Source organism: Bubalus bubalis, chromosome 5 (genome assembly GCF_019923935.1).
Source record: "Bubalus bubalis isolate 160015118507 breed Murrah chromosome 5, NDDB_SH_1, whole genome shotgun sequence".
NCBI classification, from domain to species: Eukaryota; Metazoa; Chordata; class Mammalia; order Artiodactyla; family Bovidae; genus Bubalus; species Bubalus bubalis.
This window is the reverse complement of record NC_059161.1, coordinates 43,576,579-43,594,543: the sequence shown is the minus strand read 5'-3', so window position 1 is coordinate 43,594,543 and position 17,965 is coordinate 43,576,579. Positions and strand designations below refer to the sequence as shown.

General features: G+C 41.3%; 2 protein-coding genes and 1 pseudogene across 14 annotated transcripts in view; 1 reads left to right on the top strand and 2 right to left on the bottom strand.

The window, feature by feature from the left end:
* Positions 1–1,076, top strand: part of C5H1orf112 (chromosome 5 C1orf112 homolog) — a 50,624-nt gene extending 49,548 nt beyond the window's left edge. For all 9 annotated transcript variants that reach the window (XM_044943041.1, XM_044943039.1, XM_006073103.3 and 6 more), the window contains one exon: positions 358–1,076. In XM_044943041.1, the coding sequence (XP_044798976.1) occupies positions 358–381 (24 nt within the window). In that variant the 3' untranslated portion in view covers positions 382–1,076. The remainder of the gene's footprint in view (positions 1–357) is intronic.
* The window catches only part of SCYL3 (SCY1 like pseudokinase 3), a 43,691-nt gene continuing 25,754 nt past the window's right edge, over positions 29–17,965 (bottom strand). For all 5 annotated transcript variants that reach the window (XM_006073101.3, XM_025285973.2, XM_006073102.3 and 2 more), the window contains 6 exons: positions 17,599–17,738; positions 16,785–16,969; positions 5,502–5,673; positions 2,658–2,816; positions 1,176–1,849; positions 29–730 (listed from right to left, as the gene is read on the bottom strand). In XM_006073101.3, the coding sequence (XP_006073163.2) occupies positions 671–730; positions 1,176–1,849; positions 2,658–2,816; positions 5,502–5,673; positions 16,785–16,969; positions 17,599–17,738 (1,390 nt within the window). In that variant the 3' untranslated portion in view covers positions 29–670. The remainder of the gene's footprint in view (positions 731–1,175; positions 1,850–2,657; positions 2,817–5,501; positions 5,674–16,784; positions 16,970–17,598; positions 17,739–17,965) is intronic.
* Positions 6,044–6,161, bottom strand: LOC112585345 (annotated as a pseudogene).

Here is a 17,965-nt window from a genome sequence, read left to right as displayed (position 1 = left end):
ACACATAAAACTTTTCTGAAGTTCAATCTAGCGAAAATAAGTCTTTATTTATGGACATTTAGAGAGCAGGATTGTGGGGGATATTTCTCATTAAGGACTTTGGTACAAGGTAATACAAGTGGAACGGTCATTAACTGCCCAGGTCTCCACAGGGCCACTCACTCAGATAGTACCTCTGTAAACAAATAAATAAGCTGCCTAAGGAAACCTTAGCAATTTAAAATCATTTATATACTTTATAGCTAAAAGTTTTTCAGTAAGTTGTATTCCATAATAGAGTTTACTCTTCTGACAAAGAAATGGCACAGAATTAAGCTAATCAGCTTGAATTTTTGTGTTTATTTTCTTTACTTCCAGAATTGCTCTGGAAGAAAGCAGTAAGTTCCACCTTTCCACAGCCACTTGCTCTTCACAGAAACTGGCCTCCGTCAGACGCACAGGCTCTTCCTCTGAGAAGGGCTGTGAACCTCTGCACTGCCCAGGGCTCTCCTCCAGCAAGCCAGGTCTCCTCTCACTTCCATTGGCAGACTGGATAAAGAGCTCCTGACATGAGAAAAACAGGATGCTTTGGGGCTTTCTCATCTGCAGTGCCTGCTTCTGAGGTATTAGTTTGATTTTTTTGTTTGTTTTAAAGAAATCCTTTCTCCTGAAAAGTGACGTGCAGCCACTGTCACCAGCCGTTATCGTCCCAGTTCAGATCACCATCGTCCCCCCAGCCTGCAGACTCGCCCTGCAACGAAAGAGAGCACACAAGGGCAGCCTGCTGAGACAAGTCACGTTCAGATTGGAAAGACCGGCAGTTTAAAAGGGGCCCAACACGTGTCTTTCGACGCCAGAATACATTTCTTCATACATAATTTACTATAACAGAAACGTGAAAAGTAGGGTCACTTTGGTTCCGCTGTTACAAAATCACAGCATTAAAAAAAAACTTTCACAAGAACTATTTAACACTTAGCCCAAGCACTTCTATTAATATATTTTCCTGGGGAAGAAAAAAAGATGCCATTGACAGGAACTGATTTTGTTCATTTTCTGATCATGTTAATAAACCAGTTGTGGACATCAGTCTTCTATCACTGGGAAAGAGTGCATTTTTCTTTATAAATGGGACAATATAACTGCTGCCTGTGAGAGGGAAATATGTAAACTAATAACAATTTAATGATCCTCACCTCAGTAATTTCTGCTGCAGCAAATTTTGAGGAAAAGTGCATCACTGATGAGACATTATCCTTGCTGGGAACCACTGTTTCTGTCCTCAGTTCAGGCAAAATAAGAATAGCAGCTGAAGGCTTAATTTCTGGGATCATATCAGCAAACCAGTCCAACTCTGGGTCTTTCACTGGCTTCTTTTTTACCTGAATGGTAAACTCCTCTCCTAAACCAAGTTCTGATGGAACTTTAAGGCGCCTTTCTTGTGACAACACTTTCGGTGGCTTGGTTTGGTCTGGGTCATCCCTGCTTTGTGCAAGACTGGTCTTTGGGGGTAGGCTCGATTTTGAAGGCAAAGCAGGAGTGGCCTTTTGCTCCCCTGAGGTAACAGGTCTTGTGGGCATCATTCCACCTTCCAGATTTACTTCAGTATCTAAGCTGCCGGGCTCAAAGTCATCCCAAGGCTCTTCCTCTGCATTCAGGTTAGTGAGCGGGGACTGGGCCGCTGCGTGGGAATCTGCAGGACAAACCTCTGCGTTGACAGTTTTGTTCTCAGGCTCCTCAGGCTCACTCCAGTCAGGCCACTCCTCAGACTTTTTAGAACTTGATGGGAAATTTTCACTGTCTCCTGAGGTAATTTTCACTTCGGAGATGCCATTGATGGGAAATTTGATAGGCTGAGAAAATTGATCATCTGTGGGGGGGATATGTACAAGAGTTATTCTCATAAAATGTTGGTTAAGACGTGCAATATATTTAGGAGAAAGTAAACACTGAAGAAATGTATAGACCCAATTCCTTGGAAATAACCCATGTACACCGAACTATGAGGTAGCCCAGCAGAACATAAACCAACAAAGATACAAGTTAAACAAATGTGATTTGATGGGCACATACCAAGCAACAATTAACTGGAGCACCTAATCCTTTACTAAATACTCAAACATACTATTTATCTATAACAAATACAAAAATGTTCTAGCCAGGCACTGATACCCTCAAGACATTAATTATGTACACCTTGAGAAAGTGTTGTATGCTCAAGTAGGCTGCCTCACTTTAGCATATCCTCATTTTAAATAGATTTTCATAAGCATAGTCAAGTCATGAAGTCCTTTGTAGTATGGTCTGACTGTGTGCTTAATTCCACAAACTTATTTAACCACAGAACTCCTCTTTCGTGGCACACCTGATAACATCTTCCAGAACTATCATACTTTGATATAATTTGGGGAAAGTCCCCAAAGTGAAGTATCTGGTGCAAAAAAGAATGCAAGCAATGTCTCCACCAGTTACGAAGAAAAGACAAGTATTTACCCTATAGTCCAGGGAAAAAAGATGCACCCAAGCTGACTACATAATTGTAAATAATAAGAGAATTAAGTCTCAATAAGAGAATTAAGTCTCAATAGTCCCAAAGTGCCCTTTAGTTTCAGAATTTTAATTACTCAGGAAAACATTCACCAAGCAGTGGAACAGCTGTATAAATTTAATAAATCTACCTGTCTGTAGAAAAGTACTGTAGTAATCTCGCGGTATGTGCTTCTTGCTGTTGATGGGCATGTTGCCAGAAAAACATTTAGGGAATATGCCAGGGGAGGGGTTCTTCAAGATTGGCAAGCTCTGACTGCGCTGGCTGCAGGTGATGTGCACAGGAGAATCTGAAGATAAATAAAAACTCCAAAAAATGAAAGAGTAGTAAATTGCTTCTTTTCCTATCACATGTTAGGTGAGCAACAGTTAAGAGGAGGGGTATATTTAACACAGATAAGAGATAACCTGCTGGGAGAGGACGTCTCCAAATATTTGGAGAGTCATACCTACTACGGAAGTGTCCACATGGTGGTAAACAAAGGATTCAAGCATTAGGTAAGCATTTGGAATACAGAGAGAAAACCAGGATACCTAGTTATAAAAGTTAACAGCCTTTAAAAACATCTCAGTGGTGATTTAAAACTGTACTTGATTCTACTTTCCTTTTAAGAATAAAGAGTACAAGCACACGGATATGAATGTACTTAATGCCACAAAACTGTACACTTTAAAATGTTTAAAATAGTAAATTTTATGTTATGGACATTTAACTCCCAACTGGAAAAATAAAAATGTTTTAAGAAAATGTAGTCTTTAGCACCTTTTAGAAAGTTCATACTTTTAAGAATGAGTACTGGTCAAAAGGATCCTAGCAAAATTTTTGACTACTTTGTCTGCCTTAGGAAAATGAGGGGGTGGCCTGGGCTGAGTCATCACAGGCTGCACCTCCCCTCCTCACCCCAGACTGATCTTTGCAAGCCCACCACCCTCTTGCGTATTTCTGCCACCATCCTCCCTCCCTGCTGAAACCTACTAATTTTTCTTACAAATTGTCTCCTTCTCTACATTGTCTTCCCTAACTCTTGTTCATGCAGACTTATTTCCCTCAGGTACATTTTTCATAAACCTTAGTATCAGCCTTCATTCTTAAGTCTGATCATGCAGGTAAACTATAAGAAGGAAAAAAAATCTAAGAGTACCTCCTTTACGCCCCTCACCCAGCAGCCCCTCTGCCCTATAGGACGAGGGCCTCTCTTTACCATAGATCTGGGATACAAGCTGCCACCAGGGTCTCAGCCATCCTGGATGAGGAGTCTAACTTGGCAAGTCAGTGGGATTAAAGTTTTCAGGAAAATCTATTTTAATAAAAACTTAACTGCTATTGATGCTTTGGTGCCCTTTTCTGTTTCCTATTCAGATTATAGAGTGATCCAAATGGAGAGTATGTAAAATATCTAGAATCAGAAAACCCCATCCAATAAATAAAGTTGTTGGGAGTGGGGACTTTTGTTAATTCAACATGTAAAGCTGTATAACTCTGAAGGATGATGGCCATGTTATGAAGCTCTGAATCTCTGATTCTGTTCTCAATGATAGTGAGTAGAGAGCATGGAAATGGTTATTAGTAAAAAAGAACTGCCAGACTTTGCTGCTGCTGCTGCTAAGTCGCTTCAGTCGTGTCCGACTCTGTGCGACCCACACAGACGGCAACCCAACAGGCTCCCCCGTCCCTGGGATTCTCCAGGCAAGAACACTGGAGTGGGTTGCCATGGCCTTCTCCAATGCATGAAAGGAAAAGTGAAAGGGAAGTCGCTTAGTCGTGTTCGACTCTTCCCAACCCCATGGACTGCAGCCTACCAGGCTCTTCCGCCCATGGGATTTTCCAGGCAAGAGTACTGAAGTGGGTTGCCATTGCCTTCTCCGTCCTTATCTCAAAACTATGCATATCCTCTCCTCTGGCCAGAAATTCCTCTAGTATGAAATATAAACCCTTCATCTGCTCTTGGTGTGCTCTGCTAAAAGAAAAACTGGTAACAATAGACCTCACTCAGTTTGGTGTGGATGTTTCATGGCTGAAGAGGCGGCGACAGTTTCTACATCACCACCTTCAAGCTCCTCAGAGTCGCACTAACACTGACTTCCTCAAAATTTGAGGAAGTCAGTGTTGCTTTAAAAATTCTCTTGGCAGCAAAATTAGAGAAAAGTCTGGCAGTTATTTTTTACTAATAACCATTTCCATGCTCTCTACTCACTATCATTGAGAACTGAATCAGAGATTTAGAGCTTCATAACATGGCCATCATCCTTCAGAGTTATACAAAGCAAAGAAGCAACGGTGCTGTCAATACAAAATTCTTATTCTTTTATAGCCAATAAAGACCAGAAATTACTGCTACTTCCCAGGTAATATTTCAATGGGAACATCAGAATTAAGGATTTTTTTCTCTTGATTTAAGTACCTAAAAATCAACAGCTTGTCACCTAACAGGCCATCAAAATCTAAAGAAATTAAAACATTTGGTGTCACTAAGAGCTGCTATGGCCTTTTTGGAAACGGACACTATTAAGATGTAAAATATTCTGTATATCCTTTGACTCAGTAAGAAATTTAGAAAGGAGTGCAACAGCAATCAATAGCGAGGGAGGTCACTAAATGAATTATAGTCAATGAAATATTAGGCAGCTATCAGTAAAACAAATTATTAGGTAGTTATGTATTGACCTGGAGACAGGTCCCTAATTAGCTGTTAACATGAAAAAAATCAAGTTGTGGAACTGTGCTTAGTATTTTTTTTAAGAAATCCTAGGTGTGTGTGTTAAAATACATTTGTGTTTGCGGGCTTACAAAAGGATGAAAGAATTCCCATTAAACCATTAAAATTGGTTACCTTAGATGCCCCAGAAGGAGGTGAAAAAGGGAAAGAAACTTTTTCCTTTTAATTCTCTGTATAATTTGAATATAATCTATCTGTGTTGCTTGTATAATGTTTAAAATCTAATAAAATAACACTAGACCTTTTAATCACTCTTACCTTCTGGGGAAAGGTCCACAGTTTTAGTAAAGCTTGGGGCAGTGCGTTTGAAGATCTTGGTTCTCTCTCCTCCCACAACCACCTCTGGTCCAAGCAGTGAGACCAACACTGCTAGGCTGTGAAGAGTAATGGCCACGATGGAGTCGCTGGTATCACGCAGGCCCAGTAAAACCTAGGAGTAAACTGGGTAGTAAGTGTACACAACCATGTTACCTGTCTCTTCTCCCTTTCCCCCCAACCCCAACAAGTAGTTGGGCTGCAATCAGACTGTGTTTCTTCAGGTGAACTTCATTTTTTAGATGTGTTCTAGGTCAGTAGCTCTCTATTTGTGGTCAAGGACCAATGTTTTCCCTTCCCAATCCAGCATACCCTGATACTTTTTTGAAGATACAATAAAAATGAAGTCAAATAAGTACATGAGAAATGTATTAGAAATAAGATTACTCTGTTAAGTTGCTATAAAAGTTTTTAGATTATGATGCCTGTCGGCTCTTGTCTCCAAGCCACCACCAGAGAGTCCTCCCAAGGGCTCAGTCCTTTTCAGTCTACAGCATCAAGTATTCCCAGGTGGTCTTCCATTCAAGTACTACCTAGGCCCGACCCTGCTTAGCATCTGAGCTCAGATGAGATGGATGCATTCAGAGTGGTAAGGCTGTAGGCAGTTCCCCAAATTGTTGCCGAATCTGAATACTCCATCCAAAAGACAGAGTTGCTGAATGGATTAAAAAAAAAAAAAAAAAAAAGACTCATCTGTATGATGCCATAAGAGGCTTCTCATGTAAGGACATAGATAGAAAGTGAAGGAACAGAAAAAGATGTTCCATGCACATGAAAACCAAAAGAAATCTAGGGAAGCTATACTTAAATCAGACAAGACAAACTTTAAAACAAAGAGTAATATAAAAAGCCATGACATAATAATATAGAAATCCAATATTTATAACATTTATAAATACTTATGCACCAAACATAGGAGCAGCTAAGTTAAAGCAAATACTGGTTGTTAGTTGCTGTCGTGTCTGACTGTGCAACCCCATGGACTAGCCTGCCAAGCTCCTCTGTCCATGGGATTCTCCAGGCAAGAATACTGGAGTGGGTTGCCGTGCCCTTTTCCAGAGAATCTTCCTGACCCAGGGATTGAACACAGGTCTCCTGCATTGCAGGCAGATTCTTTACTGTCTGAGCTACATGGAAGTCCCTAAAACAAATATTAACAGGCCCTAAAGAGAGAAATAGAGCAATACATTAATAGCAGGGGACTTGAATATCCCATTTACATCAATGGATAGATCATCCCGACAGAAAGTAAGAAAATGTTGGCCTTAAATGACACATTAGATGGATTTAGATATACAAAGAACGTTTCATCCCAAAGGAACAGAACACACATTCTTCTCTAGGGCACATGGAACAGTCTCCAAGATGGGTCGTATGTCACGTGACAAAACAAATCTTGATAAATTTAAGAAGACTGAAATCAAGTATCTTTTCTGACCCTAAGAGTATGAAATTAGAAATCAATTATAAGAAGAAAACTGGAAAATTCAAAAATGGGGAGATTAAATAGTATGCTACTGAACAACCAATGAGTCAATGGAGAAATCAAAAATATCTTGAGACAAATGAAAATGGAAATAAAACATACCATCTATGCATGCATCAATGGGATGCAGCAAAAGCAGTTCTAAGAGGAATGTTCATATTAATAAATGCCTACCTGAGAAATAAAAATCCCACGCAAGTAATTCTACATCTCAAGAAGCTAGAAAAAGAAAGCTCAAAGTCAGTAGAAGGAAGGAAATAACAGAGCAAAAATAAATGCAATAGAAAAAAGAAAATAGAAATTCAATGAAACTAAGAGCAGATTCCAGTGGTCAGGTATAGATGTGAGAGTTGGACTGTGAAGAAAGCTGAGCGCCAAAGAATTGATGCTTTTGAACTGTGGTGTTGGAGAAGACTCTTGCGAGTGCCTTGGACTGCAAGGAGATCCAACCAGCCCATCCTAAAGTACATCAGTCATGGGTGTTCATTGGAAGGACTGATGTTGAAGCTGAAACTCCAATACTTTGGCCACCTGATGCGAAGAGCTGACTCATTTGAAAAAACCCTGATACTGGAAAAGATTGATGGCAGGAGGAGAAGAGGACGACAGAGGATGAGATGGCTGGATGGCATCACCGACTCAATGGACATGGGTTTGGGTGAACTCTGGGAGTTGGTGATGGTCAGGGAGGCCTGCCGTGCTGCAGTTCATGGGGTTGCAAAGAGTTGGACATGACTGAGCTACTGAACTGAAGAGCTGATTTATTCAAAAGATAAAATTGACAAATCTTTAGCATGACTCACTGAGAGAGGACTCAAAATCGTAAATGAAAGGAGATGTTACAACTGGTACCACACAAAGGGTCATAAGAGATTACTATGAACAACCGTGATGGCTGTTTAGTCCCTAAGTCGTGTCCAGTTCTTTTGCAACCCCATGAACTACCCGCCAGGCTCTACTGGCCATGGGATTTCCCAGGCAAGAATACTGAAGTGGGTTGCCATTTCCTTCTCCAGGGGATCTTCCCAATCTAGGGATCAAACCCACATCTTGTACACTGTCAGGTGGATTCCCTACCACTGAGCCAGCCACCTGGGAAGCCCCACTATGAACAATTAATGTACCAATAAATTTGAAAAACTAAAAGAAATGGATAAAGTCCTAGAAACATACAACCTATCAAGACTGAATCATAAAAAAGTAGAAAATCTGGACAGGTCAAGTAAGGAGACTGAATCAGTAACCAAAAACCTACCAAAAAATAGAAGTCTAGGACAGACAGCTGCTCTGGTGAATTCTACCAAACATTTGAAGAATGAATACCAATTCTTCTCAAATTCTTCCAAAAAAACAGAAGAGGAGGGAAACTTCTTCTTCTTCTTTAAAACTCCTTTTAAAAGGTTGACATTACCCTGACACAAAACCAGAGAAGGACACCACAAAAAAATTACAGGCCAAAATCCCTTCAAGTAAATTAGAGAAACCAAGGGAACATTTCATGCAAAGACGGGCACAATAAAGGACTGAAAGCTATGGACCTAACAGAAGCTGAAGATATTAAGAAGAGGTGACAAGAATACACAGAAAAACTATACAAAATAGATCTTCATGACCCAAATAACCACGATGGTGTGATCACTCACCTAGAGCCAGATATCCTGGAATATGAAGTCAAGTATGCCTTAGGAAGCATCACTATGAACAAAACTAGTGGAGGTGATGAAATTCCAGTTGAGCTATTTCAAATCCTAAAAGATGATCCTGTGAAAGTGCTGCACTCAATATACTAGCAAATTTGGGAAACTCAGCAGTGGCCACAGGACTGGTCAGTTTTCATTCCAATCCCAAAGAAAGGCAATGCCAAAGAATGCTCAAACTACTGCACAATTGCACTCATCTCACACTAGCAAATTAATACTCAAAATTCTCCAAGCCAGGCTTCGACAGTACGTGAACCATGAACTTCCAGATGTTCGAGCTGGATTTAGAAAAGGCAAAGGAACCAGAGATCAAATTGCCAACATCCATTGGATGATAGAAAAAGTAAGAGAGTTCCAGAAAAATATATACTTCTGCTTTATTGACCACGCCAAAGCCTTTGACTATGTGGATCACAACAAACTGTGGAAAATTCTTCAAGAATTGGGAATACCAGACCACCTGACCTGCCTCTTGAGAAATCTGTATGCAGGTCAGGAAGCAACAGTTAGAACTGGACATGGAACAACAGACTGGTTCCAAATCAGGAAAGGACTACAGTCAAGGTTGTATATTGTCACCCTGCTTATTTAACTTATATACAGAGTACTTCATGCAAAATGCCAGGCTGGATGAAGCACAAGCTGGAATCAAGATTGCTGGGAGAAATATCAATAACCTCAGATATGCAGATGACACCACCCTTATGGCAGAAGTGAAGAACTAAAGAACCTCTTGATGAAAGTTAAAGAGGAGAGTGAAAAAGTTGGCTTAAAACTCAACATTCAGAAAACTAATTTCATGGCATCTGGTCCTATCACTTCATGGCAAATAGATGGGGAAACAATGGAAACAGTGTCAGACTTTATTTTTTGGGGCTCCAGAATTACTGCAGATGGTGACTACAGCCATGAAATTAAAAGATGCTAACTCTTTGGAAGAAAAGTTATGACCAACCTAGACAGCATTAAAAAGCAGAGACATTACTTTGCCAACAAAGGTCCATCTAGTCAAGGCGATGGTTTTTCCAGTGGTCATGTATGTATGTGAGAGTTGGACTGTGAAGAAGGCTGAGCACCGAAGAATTGATGCTTTTGAACTGTGGTGTTGGAGAAGACTCTTGAGAGTCCCTTGGACTGCAAGGAGATCCAACCAGTCCATAAGGGAAATCAGTCCTGAATATTCATTGAAGGACTGATGCTGGGAAAGATCGAAGGTGGGAGAAGGGGAAGACAGAGGATGAGATGGCTGGATGGCATCACCAACTTGATGGACATGAGTTTGAGCAAGCTCTGGGAGTTGGTGATAGACAGTGAAGCCTGGCGTGCTACAGTCCATGGGGTCCCAAAGAGTCAGACATGACTGAGCGACTGAACTGAACCGAATATTCCTGATGAATGTAAGATGCCAAAATCCTCAACAAAATTATAAAACAAAATCAACAATATATTAAAAGAATCATATACCACGATCAAGTGGAATTTTTTTCTAGTGATGCCAGGATGGTGGAACATCCACAAATCAACATAATACACTACATTAACAAAACGAAGGATAAAAATCATATGATCATCTCAATGAACACAGAAAAAGTATCTGACAAGATTCAACATCTATTTATGATAAAAACTCTCAACAAACTGGATATAGAGGAAACATACCTCAATATAATAAAGGCCATATACAACAAGCCTACACTTAACATTACACCGAAAAGCTGAAAGCATTCCCTCTGAGATGAGGAACAAGCCAAGGATGCCCACTGTTGCTAACACAGTGTTGGAAACCCTAGCCATAGCAATTAAGCAAGGAGGGGGAGGAGGGGCAAAGACATTTAAATCAGAAAATAAGAAGTGCTGTGAAACTATACACAATATACAAAAATTTGTAGCATTTCTATATACTAATAATGGGTTGTCAGAAAAAGTAACCCCATTTATAATTGCATCAAAGAATAAAATACATAAAAATAAATTTAACCAAGGAAGTGGAAGACCTCTACACTGAAAACTACAGGACACTGATGAAAGAAACTGAAGAACATAAATAAATGGAAAGATATTCTGTGTCATGGATTGGAAGAATTAATATTGTTAATAAACTGCCCATAGTTCCCTAAGCAATCTACAGACCCAATGCAATCCCTATCAAAATTCCAATGACATTATTCACAGAACTAGAATAAATAATCCTAAAATTTGTATGAAACCACAAAGACTCTGAATAGCCAAAGCAACCTTCAGAAAGAAGAACAAAGCTGGGAGCCTCACATTCCTTGATTTCAAACCATATTACAAAGCTACAGTAAAATAGTATAGTATTGGCATAAAACAGACACATAGGTCAATGGAACAAAATAGCCTAGAAATAAACCTATACATATATGGTCAATTAATTTACGACAGAAATAGCCAAGAATACACAATGCAGAAAGGACAGTCTATTCAATAAAGTGTTGAGAAAACTGGACAACTGTCTTATAACACATTAACTTAAAATGGATTAAGGATGTAAACATAAGACCTGAAATGATAGAACTTCTAGAAAAAAACACAGGCAGTAAGCTTTTTGACACAAGCCTTGGTGAGAGTTTTTGGATCTGACACCAAAAGCAAAGGTTACAAAATCCAAAACTAATAAATGGGACTACATCAAACTAAACAGCTTCTGCGCAGCAAAGGAAACCATCAAAAAGTAAAAAAGTAATCTACTGGATGGGAGAAGATACGTGCGAATCATATATTTAATAAGGGGCTAACGTTCAAAATATACGAAAACTCATACAGCTCAAAGGGAAAGACGATCTGACTAAAAACTAAGTTGAAGATATGAATAGATGTTTCCCCAAAGATGACATAAAGATGGTCACGAGGTACACGAAAAGATGCTCCACATCACTAAACATCAGGGAAATACAAATCAGAACCACAGTGAGCCAGCCCTGCACGCCTGTTAGAGACAAGAATCAAGGGATGGAGGATGTGGAGCGGAGGGAACCCTCGTGTGCTGCTGGTGGAGATTTTCATAATGGGTACAGCCACTATGGAAAACACTACAGACGTTCATCAAGAAATTAAAAATGGGATGACCATACCATCCAGTGGTTCTACTTCTGGGTGTTTATTTGAGGAAAAACCTTACTAACTCAAAAAGGCATATGCACTCTCATATTCACTGCAGGATTGTTTACATCAAAGTATCTATTGATGAATGAATGGATAAAGAAAATGCAGTAGGCACACAGGAAGATTATTCAGCCATACAAAAAGAATAAAATCTTGCCATTTGCAACAACATGGATGGACCTGGAGGGCATTATGCTCTGCTAAGGGAAATAAATCAGACATAGAAAGATAAATGCTCACTTATATGTGTGTGTGGTGGGGGAGGTGGGGTAGAGGACAAACAAAAAAAAAAACAAGAACACAGATACAGAGAACAGATTAGTGGTGGCCAGGTGGAAGTGAGGAGGTAGAGAGGAAATAAAATGGGTCAAGAGGCATATACTACATTATAAAATAAAATGGTCATGGAGATATAATGTACAGCACAGTGACTATAGGTTATAATACTGTATTGCATATTTCAAAGTCATGAAGAATATTTTTTAAAGTTTCATCATGAGAAATTTCGTAACTGTATGGTGACACATGGGTACTAAGCTTATTGTGATCATCTGCAATATACACACATATCAAATCATTCTCCTGTATACCTGAAACTACATGTCCATAATGTACCTCAATTTTAAAAAAAGATTTTAAATGTTAACTTTCTGTATCTGTACTCAGCTCAATGCAGCAGAAGCATAACAAACAGTTCATGGACAGGCAATGTTCTGCAGAGCGCACTTGAAACACTCTTCTAGGTCACTAAGAGCTGTGTCCTTCACCACTTAGCTTAATACACAAGAACAGGACTGTGAAAACTTTTTTTATATCTGATGCATATAACACCTGTCCCAAACTGAGCCAATTATGATCTCTTTCCCAGTAATAAAAACTGGAATTTAGAGAAACTGGTTATCTCTGGTTTGCTTTAAGGGAGGACAGTAAACTTGGAAATTATGGGGCAACCACGCTTGGCCATGTGTACACCAAATAACAAAAGCTGGTCTTCAAAAGTCAAACGTGAATGGATGTAAAGAGAAAGGAAAGGAATGAAGACCATATGGCTGAGTCCCAGCTGCATTTGATTTTCCTCTTAGGTAGACTGACGTCCTTTGATTAAAGTCTCTCTTTTGGGCTTTAGCCCATTTAAGTGGGTTTCAGTTACTTGCAACCAGAAGAACCTTGATTAAGACATTCACAAGGAGCTATCAGGAGAGGTTTTGCTCTGAATTGGCAAACATGTACAGAAGAAAGACAGAGGCAAAGTGTCTGCACCAGTCAGACACAAGGCCAGGACGACCGGACTGCCCGGTGGAGGGGGCATCATGGGTTCAGGAATCCGGGGTTCTGGTCCAGTCTCTGCTGGGAATTCTCAATATGACTTAGCCAATTAATCGTTTCATTTTTCTGGTCCAGTTTCATTTACCTAAGATAAAGGTTTCCAACAGGACTCAATAAAGAAGTATCAGGTCCAATGCTAACAAACCAGGCACTGTCTCAAAACACAGCTGTACAAGTAAACTAAATCATGGTTAGAATTCTGTCAGCTAAGTAATCTTAAGAAACGACCCAAGCCAAAACCCCAAGAATCACCCTCAAAACTCTCCCATCTAGTGAAAAACGGAGTCCTCCCCTTCTACCCTTCACCACTGCCACCGTGTCCCCCAGTCCTTGCCATCTCTTAGCAGGACTATTCTATAATGTCCTCATTGAACCTCCTTGCTATACAGTCCGTCTTCCACACTGCCACCCAAGTGATCATTAGAAATCAGCTAAGTTATTCCTCTACAGGGGAAGTAACTCCACTGAGAGTTTTCATTGCTTTTCACGTGCTGAATATCTACTTGTTAACAGGTTGTTGCAGAAGTAATCACAGGTTTGCACTGTTGAACTTTTCCATTTGATACTGGAATATATTCTAAAATAAATGTGGTTATGTCACACATCATTTTGATGCACATTTCTTGCTTTATGTTTCTTGCTAATTATTATTACTTGTTGTTTATATGTATTTTAGACTATGGAAATGATGTTAGACACAAAAGCAAGTTTGAGCGATTTTCTTATTCGAGTTCAAAATAGGTCAAGAAGCAAGAGACAACTCGCAACATCAACATATGCATTTGGCCCAGGAACTGCTAACGAATGTACAGTGCGGTGGTGGTTCAAGAAGTTCTGCACAGGAGACGAGTCTTGACGATGAGGAGCATAGTGGCCAGCCACAGGAAGCTGACAACAATGAACTGAGAGTATCATTGACTGATCCTCTTACAACCACACAAGAAGTTACCCAAGAACTCAATGTCAATCATTCTACAGTCCTTCGGCATTGGAAGCAAATTGGAAAGGTGAAAAAGCTCGATAAGTGGGTGCCTCATGAGCTGACCGAAAATCAAAAAAATTGTCATTTTGAAGTGTCATCTTCTCTTATCCTATCCAATAACAATAACTCATTTCTCAATTGGACTGTGATGTGTGACATAAAGTGGATTTTATATGACAACCAGTGAAGACCAGCTCAGTGGCTGGACTGAGTAGAAGCTCCAAAACACTTCCCAAAGTCAAACTTACACCAAAAAGGGGTCATGGTTACTGTTTGGTGGTCTGCTGTTAGTCTGACCCACTACAGCTTTCTGAATCCCAGCAAAATCATTACATCTGAGAAGTACGCTCAGCAAACTGATGAGATGCAGTGAAAACTTCAACACATGCAGCTGGCACTGGTCAATAGAGTGGGCCTGATTCTCCGCAACAAAGCTCCACCGCACGGCACACAATCAACGCTTCAAAAGCTGAATGAGTTGGGCCACAAAGTTTTCCCTCACCTGGCCTCTCACCAACCGACTACCACTTCTTCAAGCACCTCAGCAACTTTTTTGCAGAGAAAATGTTTCCCCAACCAGCAGGACACAAAAATTGCTTTCCAAGAGTTCGTTGAATCCTGAAGCATAGATTTTTTTGCTCCAGGAATTAACAAACTTATTTCTTACTGGCAAAAATGTGTTGATTGTAATGGTTCCTGTTTTTATTAATATAGATGTGTTTGAGGCTAGTTATAATGATTTAAAATTCAGAGTCTGAAATCACTATTACTTTTGCAAAAACCTAATACTGATCTCAGCTCAGTGCCAATTCTGAGACCTATGATGGGACCTCTGTTTCAGACTTAGAGTGCTTCGTTCCTCTTCTACATTCTCAGACGCAAAACAACTACAGGCAGAGAGACAACTGCCGCTGCAGATGTAAACGCCAAGCGCTATGCTGGAGCAACGAGGCTGTAAAGCAGCCGCCATGAACCATGCCCCCGGTACCCACGGCCTTGTAGAAACCCGCCCCACAGTGAACCTGGCCTGACTTCTGTGACTCACTTCAATCAAGACAATGTGACTGAAGTGATGCAGTCAGTTCCCAATCTATGCCTTAGGAAGGCTGCTTGGGCTCTGTGGTCACCTTGGGCAGCCAAGTTCCCTGGCACCAACCCTGCCAGGGAAATCATGTGGAGCTGTCACATGGGGAACAAGGGCCCTGAGATGTCCAGAGACTTTGTGGAGAGAGCGCCCCAGATAAGTCTGGCTTTTCCGCCCTCCCCTCCAAGGTGCCAAGGAGCTGTGTGGATGTGTCCTGGGGCTCCAGATGACTGCTGCCTCCACTGACATCATGTGGAACAACAGAACCCACAAGCTGAGCTCAAGAAATCCAAAGAATTATGTGAATTAATAAAGTGTCGTGGGACTTCCCCGGTGGTCCAGTGATTAAGAATCCACTTTGCAAGACAGGGGACACAGGTTTGATCTCTGGCTGGAGAACTGAGATCCCACATGCTGTGGGGCAACCAACAGTGTGCACCACAACTACAGAGCCCTCATGCTGCAACTGAGACCCAACGCAGCCAAATAAATCAAAAAGTAAATAAAATGACTGTCGTTTTAATATACTAAGTAGTTTGGGGTGGTTTGCTACACAGATAACAAATATTCATTATCTCCCATCTTCTCACTTCTTGAAAGCAGGGAGAATGTTATACACCTCTATGGCCCCAGTACTTAGGCACAAGAACTGGCCTAAAACCAGGCCTTATCATCTTTAAATAAATTAATCTCATAGCAAAACAGATGAAATCTTTCCAAATCTCATACTGAGTTGAACAGTGTCTCCCCAAAATTCATGCCCACCCAGAACGTGACCTTAAATGAGGTCGTACTGGGTTAGAGTGGACCTTAAATTCAATGCCCAGTGTCCTTATAAAAAGGCCACGTGCCAACAAAAGCAGAAACTAAAGCAACACCGCGACAAGCCAAGAAACTCCAAAGGGCTACCAGAAGCTGGGAGGAGGGCAAGGGAGGACTCTCCCCCAGCGCCTTCAGAGGGGGCCTGGCGGACACCCTGACTGCGGATTTCTGGCCTCCAGAATCATAAGAAAATAGATCTCTATTGTTTAAGCCATGCAGTTTGTGGTAATTCATTCCATTAGTCACCAGTACAAACCCAGAGGCCCAGAGTGGGCAAAGGTAACAGGAGCCCTGGTGGTGGATCAACGGGCTAAAAACCACGGACAGGAACCATCTCCTTTCCTCTCAGCTATAGTTTAGTTACTTTATAGTAAGTTAATTATGACACGTGCAGTTTCTCTTCACAAAGCATCCCCCAAACGAATCTTGTTAGTTTTCCTCCAAAGAATTAGCAAGCAGAATTACAGGTTTCCGGTTGTAAAGAAGCAAAGACTGACCAAGCTGGTTTAACTGCTTTGCCTGAGTGACTGGCCTGGAAATGCAGTTTTCGCGTCCACCCTTCGGGTTCCAGGAGGCTTCCACACTGAAATGCTGTCTCAGGCCTTCTCAGCTCTTATCCAAATGCCCCCAAGCCCCCTTTTCCTTCCAGCCCACCCCCCGGGTGACTCAGGGAGCGCCCGCCCGCTGACGCGACCACCGCTACCTGGGGCAGGATGACCTTCTTCAGCTGCTCCTGCGTGAAGTGCTCCACGTAGGCCTCCAGGTGGGACAGGAGCACCATGCGCACGTGCTCCTCGTGCACCTCGAACAGCCGCAGCAGCACAGGGATCACCCGCGCCTGGAACAGGGCTGGTGAGAGGAGGAAGGGGGCTTCTCCGTGCGTGTTGTCTTCCCCCAGATCAGACGGGGAAAAAAAATCATCACTTCAGTGAAAGGAGCACGAAGCCTAGAACTTCACACACAATCCTAAGTACTCTTCGAGATTCTTATGTCCCAAACCAAAGGCAAGTGCTTCTTTGACCCCATATTACTCAAGGCTTAACTGTCTTAAGTACACTCCACCTTGTAGGAGTGTTTCTGATACACTCATCATACTTGACGTACTGCAAAGAAACCTTATGTTTTAACATAATTCTGAGTGGATAGCTCTCTGTATTAATACATTCATGTCTAATCGAGGAGAAATTTCATATACTAGATTCAACTGATATTATTGTTGCAATTTTTCCTGCAAAGTCAGGAAGTGTTAAATGCTACAACAGGAGCTGGTCCTCTCTTCCGAGCAGTTAAGGAAGGTCCTTCAACAGAGACAGGCATCAGAACCATTTGGGGACCTTTGAGAATATGTATTCACCTGTCCTCCTTCTGTCCCAGACCTAGGGGGCCAGGCACAGGCAAATTTAGAAAAAGCTCCCCAGGTCATTCAGATCACCACACACTAAGCGCACACTGTTTAAATGGGGACGAATAATTCCCAAACTCTGTAACTACCAGGAATACTCTGGGAAAAAATTTACCTTTTTTAGGGCCGAGGAGATAAGGAAGAAAACTCTTAACAGCTACTGGCTCTGCAAACACCAGCTGGTTAAGCAGAAGAGGCACCAACCGTGAGGCTATTAATTCCTCTGACAGGCAGCTGACTCTGTCCAGCAGGAATCTGGGGGCAAAGAAGGAACGCCTGGGACACTGCAGCAGGTTACTTGCAGTTGAGACACATGCAGCCTTAGCCCACATCATCGAAGTGATGCATCTGAAATGTGGCTAGGGAAACTGAACGGGTGGGTCCCCAGATATTTAAGAAAAACACAGAAGGTGTGAGACAACACCAGCTAGTCAGTACATATACAACCTCCAATCCAAGCTACGAAATTTTTTTCAACAAAT